Source organism: Phalangium opilio, unplaced genomic scaffold, assembly GCF_054372755.1.
Source record: "Phalangium opilio isolate 3A_F unplaced genomic scaffold, DU_Popi_V2 ptg000013l_1, whole genome shotgun sequence".
Taxonomy (NCBI): domain Eukaryota; kingdom Metazoa; phylum Arthropoda; class Arachnida; order Opiliones; family Phalangiidae; genus Phalangium; species Phalangium opilio.
Genome location: NW_028324148.1, coordinates 4,965,785 through 4,976,584, shown reverse-complemented (window position 1 = coordinate 4,976,584; position 10,800 = coordinate 4,965,785). Strand labels below are relative to the sequence as shown.

The following is a 10,800-nucleotide window of genomic DNA, read 5'->3' as shown; positions in this document are numbered from 1 at the left end:
GAGGTTTATTTTGGTTTCCCAACTTGTTATTTGCGCAATTAGTTAAAAGTCTTGGGAAAAATTTATAAGATGATGAATTTTATAAATGTCCCCCACTTTATTTGTGCAAAACATTGAGCGTGTAATGGCCGCTTTAGTGCCTTCGATCTAATGAGAAGATTCAAAGCCCGTACTATATTATGCCGTGTAAAACGAATATATGGCCAGGGATACTAGATGTTTTAAGAGGGAAATTTTGGAACCGTTATCAGCGTGTCATGCGCAGAAGGGTATACCGAATTCCTAGATTTTTGTACCATTCAAGGTCAAATCAAGGATTATGGGGGAGGGTGCGAAATCTGAACGGCATAGGTCCGGTGGGACACAAAAAATGGTGGAGGAATGCTCGGAATAGGACTTAATTTGTCCTTGAAAGGGAAAAACAAGAAGGGGCGCGTTCTAGACTCCGTTAATATAAACTGCTCCCTCAGACGCGTTGGAATGTACGTGAAAAGGCTCGGGCTACTCATTGCTCTTAAAACATCCAGTATCCCTGATAAGGCGCCAGCCAACGCCTGAGTTTGAATTAACCATTTTCAACCCGTTTTTTGCGGCACAAGTACAGATTAGTCTTATGGTTTTCTAGGTTAGTTTCTAGAGACACGTGTCACTCGACACACAGAAAAAAGTGTGTTAAAGATTTGAACACATTTTAGTGTTCAAAAATCAGATTTTGGTTTCTTGATATGTTTAAGTGATGAAAAAGTGTAATTTATTGAACACTTCGCTTAATTTTGGCGTTCAACTTCTAATTTTTGTTTCTATTTGGAAAAATTGTAACAGTTGAACACAAAATCTTAACACTTTCACAATGAACGCGTTAAAAATTTAGGAACAGCGAACGTGATCATTTGTTTCCATGTTCTGTAACCTTGTAGTTGAAGGCGTACTTCGACGAAGCTTATTCGATATATACTCTGTTCCAGCTTTGGTTCTCAGCACACTCTAAGCTAGATCTCTATGTAACGTAGCTTTGTGCGTGCTGACGACTAAAGCTGGAACAGAGTATACATCGAATAAGGTCCCGTCGGCGATAGGAAGTTGCTTATCATATAGCGTGAAAACCTATTTCCTCACGCGCATTCATTATATCCATGGCTTTTCTTTGTCGCCCAAGAATGAATTTAAACTTGAAGTAATTATACAATTCAATGAATCAGTGGCGTCGCTAGGCCTTTTTTTCGGGGGGGGGGTGAATCATAGCCCCCTATTCCCCCCCCCAAATTTCAAACTTAGACCCCTCTAAAATAATCCCCAGACTGGTAAGCATATTTTTAAATAAGAAATATTTGGAATGTGAATTTAATTAAACTACGCCTTGAAAACGTTTCTTGGCAAAGTGCAGACGATGAGACGAACTCTCTGACAAAGCATTTTTGCAATTGCATTTACTTATGTTTGGGAAATTTTAATATTCTCTAAAATTCGTCTGCAACCTTTACTGCTGCTAAAGTGCTAATAAGAAAACCGATCCCGAAAGTAACAGCACATAAGTTTTGGGCAGGATTTTTAAGCCTTGGCCCTTCAGAATATTAAAGGTGTAATCCTTTTTGTGGGTAAGTTTTAAGCATAGCTCACTTGATCACGCTGGCTGCACGCGCTATAGAAGCCCGCTCAATCGATCCTAAAAATGAGAATAACATAGGTTCGGTCTAAAATTCAAACCCGTCTGGTTTTAACATGGGCCTCCATGGAAGGGGACCAGTTTTTTCAACGTTTTTGACAATATTAGTGCATCTACTGGTTCAAATCTCTTGAATTTTTAATGAGACGTGTATTGAAAGGTTTGATATTATCCTGTAAAATTTAAAGTCTTCAGCTATAATAGTTTTTTTTATAAAAAATAAAAATCATCACATAGTAGAGAAATTGAAGTCCGAATTGAGATTTTTTCAATTTTCCCGGTAGGGTTTTGGCGCGGAAATTTGCCGCGAAAAACCAGTTCTTACTAGTTGAATCTGGTTTTTTCTGGTTTGTTTGGCGTCCTTTTGTGTCTCCCTCTCTCAGCTAAGTTAGTTAGCAGGCTATCAGTATCCTTTTAACTGTGAAAAGACGCGGGAGTTTCATTAGTGTTTACCTGGTTATCTCCTAATTTGATGACTGATTTTGATCAAAATTGAATAAAAAAATATATTGAGGCATTCAGGTAAGTATAAATTTTGATTTAAGCATGTTGCATTGTTTAAAAGAGAAAATTAATTATATTACTTTGTAAAAGAATATTCAAAAAGTTTGTTTACGTCATTGAATTTCAAATCCTTCTTTGCTTCAAATGCTTTTTGAGGTATTAATTGTTTTAATTAAATGAAGGAAAAGTTATATATCTCTTAGATTTAACAGTTTTGGCTACATTTCGTCTGTGTTAATATTAAACAAGTATTTCCATGTAGCGCTACACTTTCCACATGATCGATGAGCTGAATATCCAAGTACTTACTATTTTAGCTCGGAATTGCTTTTAAAACTTAGACAATTTTTTAGGATTAACACCTGCAATAATCCGAAAGATGCCTTCCTGCTGTGTCCCATTTTGCGACTCTACCATACCAGCCCAAGAGTCTGCCACACCAAGTAAACAAATGTTAAGTTTTCACATGTTTCCGAAAGATGAAGAACTACGTAAAGAATGGACTAAGAGAATAAGCCGACAAGATCTTAACATTGCTTCTAAGACTGGAATGGTTTGCAGTTTGCATTTCAAAGAAACTGATTATTGCGAAGGTATTGTAATCATTTTGTAAACTACAAAATTCAGATATTATTAAATCTGATGAAAATTTATAAATATTTTAGGTTTGAAAATACGTAAACTTAAACAGGGTGTGTTACCATCTGTATTTCCTGGTTATCCTAAATACATGATCCCAAAAGAACCCTTTAAAAGGGACAGAAAGGAAAGAGCAAGATCTGAACCACCCCCGAAAAGACGACGCCGCAGTAAAGCTGCTGGAGCAGAACCATATCCTAGCTTGACAGCAACTTCAAGCAAAACTGACCAAAATACCACTGATTTGACAAAAACAACTTTGAGCCAAATAGACCAATGTACCACTGATTTGATGACAAATTCAAGTCAAACAGACCAAAATAATGCAGATTTGACAACAACTTCGAGTCAAACAGACCGAAATATAATAGATTTGACAACAAATTCGAGTCAAACAGACCGAAATAATACAGATTTGACAACAACTTCGAGTCAAACAGACCGAAATATTATAGATTTGACAACAACTTCGAGCCAAATAGACCGAGTTACCACTGACTATACAGCAACTACTGATGTAGCTACAAATGCTTCTGCTACTACTGCTCACAGCATTTTTCCTTGTCACAGTAACGTTGATCTTGAATTTAGTGAGCCAGCTAATATTATTCCTCCACAGCGTTCATTTGAGGACAGAAAACTAATTAATCTGAGATCCAAAACTTGGCGACAAGGGAAAAAATTGCAAGAGCTTCAAGAGCGCTTAACAAATGCAGAGTTTGAACTACAACAGTATGATCAGGGTGCTTTCAAAAAACTTAAACGAATAATTGAAGAAGCTGATGAAGGTTGTGGAGAAGCTACTTTCATCTTAGACATTGTTTACAACTTTCAGAAAAAAAGGCCTTCTTGGAATCCGGATGTCGTTCGTCAATGCGCTGTTTGGAACTTTTCCTCGCCAAAAGGGTGCAGCCATCCTCGTAAAACTGGATTTTTAAGGCTCCCCTCTAAGAGTACTCTAAAAAGGTATACTGGAGGAGTTGATGGTGAAACTGGTTGCACCAAGCTGGTGAAAGAACGTCTCAAAGCGGAAGTGAACCGTCTGGAGCCCCAAGAGAGATTTGTTTCACTCATCATTGACGAAATGGCTATCAACCCCAAACTCGTTTATGACAAACGGATTGACAGGGTGTTTGGATTGAAAGACATTAAGAAAACAACTGAAGGTTCGTCCAATTTTGCGGAGGGTGTGAGTGATGAACTTACAATGCCAAAAGAACCAGTTGTTGCAAACCAGCTCCTGTGCTTTGTGGTTAATGGAATTTCAACATCTTACACCATACCTGCGGCTTATTTTTTTACTAAACAGACCACTGGAGAAGATTTGCACCGACTGGTTCTTTCGGTACTTAAAGATGTTGAAGAATGTGGATTTTTGATTGTGAGAGTGGTCACTGACAACGCCAAGACTAATGTTGCCATGATGCGTCGTATGTGCAGCGGCCCTCGTCGCCCTTTAGAACCTGAAATTGCACATCCTTTCAACGAAGCAAGGCGCATTTTCTTGAGTTTCGATCCCAGTCACATAATCAAAAATCTCAGAAACCGATTTTTAGATTTTGTCAGCAAAGATGGATCTTACGAGATTTCTGGGAAATATGTAATTTTTCTTTACGAGCTTTAAAAGAATGAAACTGTCAAGCCAGTTAGGCGTTTGACAAGAAAACATATTTACCCATCCAATTTCGAGAAAATGAATGTACAGCGTGCAATTGATATCTTTTCTATTCCAGTGATCGCTGCTATTGAATATCTATGCACGCATAGCAACAGTCATCCACAATCTTTAAAATTCCGAACAGCTGCGCCAACCATTGCGTACAAGAAAATGATTCAAAAGTGGTTTGATTTGCACCTGCAATAAGAGCCATTCCTACCAGTCTCGTAATGAAAACAAAGCGCCTTTCACTACCATCGATGATGAAAGGCTTGAATGGCTTCAAACCACTTTTTTGGACTATGTCAACCATGTCCAGTTTGAACAACAACAATACTTTTTCTCAAATGAAACCTTTGAAGCCATGAAGATCACTACATAGTCTACTGTAGCCTGTGTTGCTTATCTTCTGGAGCAAGTATTTCATTATGTTTTGACCAGAAAATTAACAAGTGATAACATTGAACTCTTTTTTTCCAAGCTTAGAGCGTCATCAGGGGGAAACGACATGCTTGATGCTAGGGCAACATTGTTCAGTCTCGAAAACATCTTAAAAAAAGGAAAACTGAATGCTTCCACCAGTGATGCCAACGTTGAAGATGACAATTTCCAGGAACTTCCTGCCCTGCCTAGCAATGATTTTCAAGACCAAGCTCTTGCTGGACCTAATACAGGTAGAGTATCACTTTCACAACTCCCATCTGATGTAATCTCTATTTTAGATGAGCTCTCAGTACTCCCGACTCCACAGAGATCAACCCTAAAATTGGCTAGCATCGCATATCTAGCGGGATATGTACTGAGATTGATGCAAGAGAGGGAGTTTTGTGGTTTTCGTCAAATGAATATTTCTGAGCCTTGTCAAAAATCCCCTCTTCTCGACCTCAAACGGAGCGCAGATCGTGCAGAAGTACTTCGATACCCATCTCAAGCATTTGTAATTATGATTTCTATTATAGTAAGATTTGTTGAGAGAGCGGTGCCGTACTTGCAAAATTCCCCTAATGTCTCTGCTAATTTGGCAACATTTTTGGAGGAAAAAATTCAATGGTCACCTGTCCTCCTTTGTGAGTTTGATAATGACGGTGAGCATTCTCTTTTAACCGCCAAACTTATTTGCCAAAAATTAGTACCGACATTGATAGATAATATTTCTCGCAAAACATCAGAGAAATATGAAAAAATTAAAGAACTAGTAACAAAGCCGCTCTCTAGAAAGGTTCATAAAGTGTAATGCCAAATAAAACATTTTAAACTTCTTGTATGTCATTATTTTCCTATTAAATAATATTTAACTATTTTTAACTGACAATATTTGTAATATCAATTAAAAAAATAAAAACATTTTTGGCGCCTGTTTGCTGTTAATTTAAATAACGTGTGCAATTTCTTAATAAAAACCTAAAATTTAGTTTCAATCAGCAATTTCCTAGTTTTAATGAAAGTCAGGAAATTTATATTTAGTGGGAATACATTAAATAGTAAACTAGTAAATCTAAATATAAGTAATCTAAGCCTAGGATAGTTTAAACTTCAAGTCTTCAAATGGTCTAGTAATTTGAGTTAGAGAAGCTTCGGACAGAGTTGAGATCAGATTACTCCCTTTAAGAAGTTAGGTTTACGCCCTTAATTTTCAAAAAGTGGCTCAATAGCACATAGCTTGTGAATTCTACGATGGCCTTTACTTTTTACAGGGAGCCCACTCTGAAATTTAAATTCCTTATAGGAAAAATAGGAATTTTTTCACGGAATTATAGGATTTTATAGGAGAAAAAATGTGTTTTTATAGGAAAATATAGGACTAAAAATGCTCATATTTAATACAATTTTGTGGCTTAAACTATGTAGAAAAATCTCGAAAAAAAAACAAATTGGATTTTACTTCGAAAATTCAGAAGACCTTAATTAAAATATATAATATATAAAAAATTCTAAGCGAGTTCCGCAATTCCGGTGGCTATTCAAATGTCATATCGATAAAAACAGCTAAATTTTGATAAATTTGATGCTAAACTATACGAAAACTTGGACTATGTCAAAAATATAGGATATTATAGGACCTTTCGTGAAATTATAGGATAATATAGGACAGGTTCAAAAATATAGGAATTTATAGGAATTATAGGACCGGTGGGCTCCCGGTACTTTGTAAATTTGGATAATCTCCCTCAAAGCCTATGCAATTTTTTATAATTATTCCATAATATTTCCTTTAAAGCCTCTCAAGATTGAAACTAAGATTTGACTTAATGTTCCTTTTGGGTTACTTGGAAGCCTTAAAATGAGGTTCTGGAACTTCCTAAATTTACCATAAGCTTTGCAACTGAAATTCAATATAATAATAAAGGCTTTTATTGGATCAATCATTAAGGATTAACCTTATTTACAATGATGTCCATACTTTTAAGTTATTAATTTAAATGATCATTGTGTGAAACAATCTACAACAACAACTTGATAGCTGTGACTATCGAAGATCAATGTTATTAAAACAGCTTGTAGCGTATCAGCTACTGACAATTAAGGTCAGTAGGTTCGATGATGTTGTTTCGACGTTGACACTGACAGTACTATGTGATTTGTACTACTTGGAAATGTTTAGATCTTTTGGGATATAAACTTTGACGAAACTCTTATTTCCTGTTGCAATATCATTCACAAAGACGAAAATATACCACGAAGATAAACATACTATTATAGCTGAAGACTTTAAATTTTACAGGATAGTATCAAACCTTTCAATACACGTCTCATTAAAAATTCAAGAGATTTGAACCAGTAGATGCACTAATATTGTCAAAAACGTTGAAAAAACTGGTCCCCTCCCATAGACGCCCATGTTAAAACCAGACGGGTTTGAAAGTTTAGACCGAACCTATGTGACGCGCCGTATTCGCGAGTTAACATGTAAAAAAAAATCGTTTGGACGGGCTTCTAGAGCGCGTGCAGCCACCGTGCGTGATCAAGTGGGCTATGTTTTAAGTAACTATTACGTGACAAAAATATATTTCAATACTTAATAGTCCTTTTACTAGCAAAATAACTTAAACCTCAGTACAGTAATACCTATTAATTATAAATTACAAGTAAGAAATTCTCGTACACATCTCTCTTGGACTGTAGAATGAGAGAGGTACAGTCGCCGCAATTAAAATCTTTCTTTCTCGCGACGTCTTGTTTCAACAATAAGCCGCAAATCTTTATTAAAACAACAATATACGATAAGTTTTTTTTATCAATTGTATCAGATCAATAATTTGCGGCCTATTGTTGAAACAAGACGTCGCGAGAGAGAAAGTTTTTAATTGCGGCGACTGTACTTAACATGTTCGTACACTCTAAGAAAGGGAAGTGTAATTTAAGAAAACACCTTTTTTACACCGTAAAAACACCCAGAGAGTTTTATTACCTTGAGTTTTTGTGGGGCCAATTTAAGGTGTAAATTCGGTGTAAAATAAAACTTTTAAAAACCGTTTTGAAATTAAAAATGGAAAATTATAGTACTGCGGGTTTCTTAAATAAGGTCTTTCATTTTCATTAATGTTTTAATATTAAAGTCAATCCAAACAGTAAAAAATTATTGAAAAACTTGATTGTTAAACATTTTTTAAAGATGATATTCTTGAAAGAATATATTTTTATCCTTTAAATAAAATTAACAAAGAAATTCGTAATCAGATGGTATTGTACTTTTGTAGAACACTGCTAAACGTGTTAGGCGACACTCTGAAACGTGTTACGCGACACTCTGAAACGTGTTACGCGACACTCTGAAACGTGTTAGGCGACACTCTGAAACGTGTTAGGCGACACTCTGAAACGTGTTAGGTGACACTCTTAAAAGCGTTATGGGACACTCTTGCAGTGGCGTCGCTAAGTCTTTTTGGGGGCTTTAGCGCCCCTAAAATTTCAAAGTTAGCCCCCTTAAAATAATCCGTAAACTCTACTAAAACTCTCCCCTAAAATTTTGTGGCAATATAGTGTAAAAAATTATTTTGATAAGTTCGTTCAGTTTTATCTTTGTAGAAATGAATTTCAATATCAAACAGTAGTGGGGACTAAAAGCAAACGGAAACTGAACTTATAAAAGACGAGTGAAATTCTTTCATCCACAATTGTCTCATAGTCACTAACTGATCGGTTCCGTACTCTTTATCAATAAAAGTTATTCTTTAATATACGAATAATAAACTTAAACCCCCCCCCCCCTCAAATTTCAAACCCTAGCAAGGCTACTGCACTCTTGAAAGTGTTAAGCGATACTCTTAAAAGTATTGTGCGACACTAAAAAACGAGACTATGTTAGTAGGGCGACTATAGACGCCAACTTTTGTGACATGTCTTATCTTTATTTTGAGAAGCATTAGAGTAGAAAATGAAATTTTTTTAAATATTGTAGAGTAGATTAGGTCAAACGCGTTTCTGGTGCTCGAAAAATTCTTAGTGAAAAGAGATTATTAAATTTAAGGAGTACGTCTATGTCTACTGCTTGGATATTATGGCCTCCAAAACCAACTTAATACCCGATGAATATATACTAATTAAAAACTTTCTGCCTTTTTCAGAGGCTATTAAGTCGGTAAAAATTACCAACTTTTCATGCAGTTTTATGCTCAATTTAAAGTCGAACAAGTGGCCAACTTTTATGCAGTTTCACACTGCATGCGAGAATCAGGGCCGGATTAAGCAATTTTGCACCGGGGGCCGCCCCCTTAAGTCGGATAAAACAGAACAGCAAATGTCCCTAAGGGGGAATAGTTTAACTCTATGCGCCCCCAACAAGACTTGCGTCCGGGGGCCAGTGCCCCCTCGCCCCCCTCTTAATCCGGCCCTGCAAGCATTGCTTAAAGGGGTATAGTTCTGCGTGTAAGAACTTTCCTCTTAATTTAACTCAAAGTGGAACCTTGCTGTGAGTATAGCACTGATTGCTAATAAATCACCCACTCTTTAAGGTGTTATGAGACACTCTGAAAGGTGTTATGAGACACTCTGAAAGGTGTTATGAGACACTCTGAAAGGTGTTATGAGACACTCTGAATGGTGTTATGCGACACTCTGAAAGGTGCTATACCGCACCCTTTAAGGAATTGCACAACACTCATGTAAGAGTAAAAATTAAGTTTTAGTTCGATATAAGAGTTAAAAAGGTGTTAAACTGCACCTCTGTTGCACCATTTTATAGCACCAATTGCTCAATAAGTGTTATTAAACCCTTTCAGGGGTGTAAATGAACACCTGTAATGATGTCAAATTTGGACCCAAACTACTTTTAAAGGTGTTAAAGCGCACCCCATTTTCTTAGAGTGTATGCTTAACACGTAAAAGACGTTCAAAACCGAAACAAAAATCGTCTTGAACACATTAGAAAGTGAAAATATTTTCACTTGAACATGTGCTCATTTTTGAACATGTGTAGTAGAGAGAGTCGCATGAAGGTGTTCAGGGATTGTGTTCAGCTCCTGAACACATTTTCTGCATAATTAACATGTTCAGAGGCAGAACACTTAAATAAAAACACGTTCAAAATCAAACACAAAATGGATTGAATACATTAGAAAAAAGAACAGATTTCTATTTGAACATGTATAGGAGAGTGTTGCATGAAGATGTTCAGAGATTGTGTTCAATTTCCTAACACATTTTTTTCTGTGCAGCTGAGAGCTGTACTCTGGTCATAGAAAGTCAAGTTCATTTTATGGGATCTCGCCGAAAAGAAGGACTCTCTGTTCGAGTCTTTAAGTAATTTTCGTCATCCGAAGTGAATTCTGCCGTTAGTGAAAACATTCTTCAATTATTTCATGAGAGAATGGGCCATCAAAATAAGCGACACGTTAGGAATATGCTAGAGGTAGAGTTCAATGTGAAAGTTCACCAAGACTATTCGTCTTGCGAAGGTTGCCATTTTGGCAAAGAGTATCGAAAGCCTTTTTGGTCTCGGACAAAATATCGGGCTTCGACAATAGGTACATTCAGACCTATGCGGACCATTTGACTTTTTAATTGGAGGAAGGTGGTGCTTCCTGTTGCTCAAAGATGACTTTTCTCGGTCTGCGCTGTATACTTCCTGAAGAATAAGTCAGAAGCATCGGCTAGAATAGAGCAATTTTTGAATGAGGCCAAAACCGTAGGACACACGGTCAAGACGTTTCGTTGTGATGGCAGTGGTGAATTTGACAACGAAATAGTTCGCTCTATATTTGCGAAGTACGGAGTAAGGCGATTGATTGGTACGTACCATCGTTGAGTCAGCAAGGTCAATGCTGCCGGTTACCTTCTCAATCGTACAGGAAAGTCGTCCATTGAAGGCAAATCGCCGTATGAAATCTGGTTCGGACAT

General features: G+C 36.7%; 2 protein-coding genes across 5 annotated transcripts; both read left to right on the top strand.

The window, feature by feature from the left end:
- The first annotated feature begins 1,389 nt into the window (after positions 1-1,389).
- On the top strand, positions 1,390-4,678 carry LOC149707904 (uncharacterized). Of its 2 annotated transcripts, XM_089864166.1 has the most exons (3): positions 1,390-2,760; positions 2,833-3,972; positions 4,540-4,678. In XM_089864166.1, exons 1-3 carry the CDS (start codon positions 2,547-2,549, stop codon positions 4,668-4,670), a joined length of 1,485 nt encoding a protein of 494 aa, XP_089720292.1. In that variant the 5' UTR covers positions 1,390-2,546; the 3' UTR covers positions 4,671-4,678. The 2 variants fall into 2 exon arrangements, with proteins under 2 accessions (XP_089720292.1, XP_089720291.1); XM_089864165.1 differs by having other exon boundaries at positions 2,833-4,662.
- A 107-nt stretch (positions 4,679-4,785) lies between these two features.
- On the top strand, positions 4,786-5,885 carry LOC149707903 (uncharacterized). 3 transcript variants are annotated; one of them, XM_089864169.1, is made up of 2 exons: positions 4,786-4,881; positions 4,950-5,885. In XM_089864169.1, exon 2 carries the CDS (start codon positions 4,972-4,974, stop codon positions 5,695-5,697), a length of 726 nt encoding a protein of 241 aa, XP_089720295.1. In that variant the 5' UTR covers positions 4,786-4,881; positions 4,950-4,971; the 3' UTR covers positions 5,698-5,885. The 3 variants fall into 3 exon arrangements, with proteins under 3 accessions (XP_089720295.1, XP_089720294.1, XP_089720296.1); XM_089864168.1 differs by having other exon boundaries at positions 4,814-4,881; positions 4,945-5,885; XM_089864170.1 differs by lacking the exon at positions 4,786-4,881 and having other exon boundaries at positions 4,957-5,137; positions 5,215-5,317.
- The last annotated feature ends 4,915 nt before the right edge of the window (positions 5,886-10,800 follow it).

What these genes read in the sequence shown, in the direction of transcription:
- LOC149707904 (XM_089864165.1), top strand. Translation starts at nt 2,547, where the DNA reads ATGCCTTCCTGCTGTGTCCCATTTTGCGACTCTACCATACCAGCCCAA. An exon ending in AGAAACTGATTATTGCGAAG is followed by an intron (nt 2,761 to 2,832) that starts GTATTGTAATCA and finishes TAAATATTTTAG; the next exon opens with GTTTGAAAATACGTAAACTT.
- LOC149707903 (XM_089864169.1), top strand. Translation starts at nt 4,972, where the DNA reads ATGCTTGATGCTAGGGCAACATTGTTCAGTCTCGAAAACATCTTAAAA.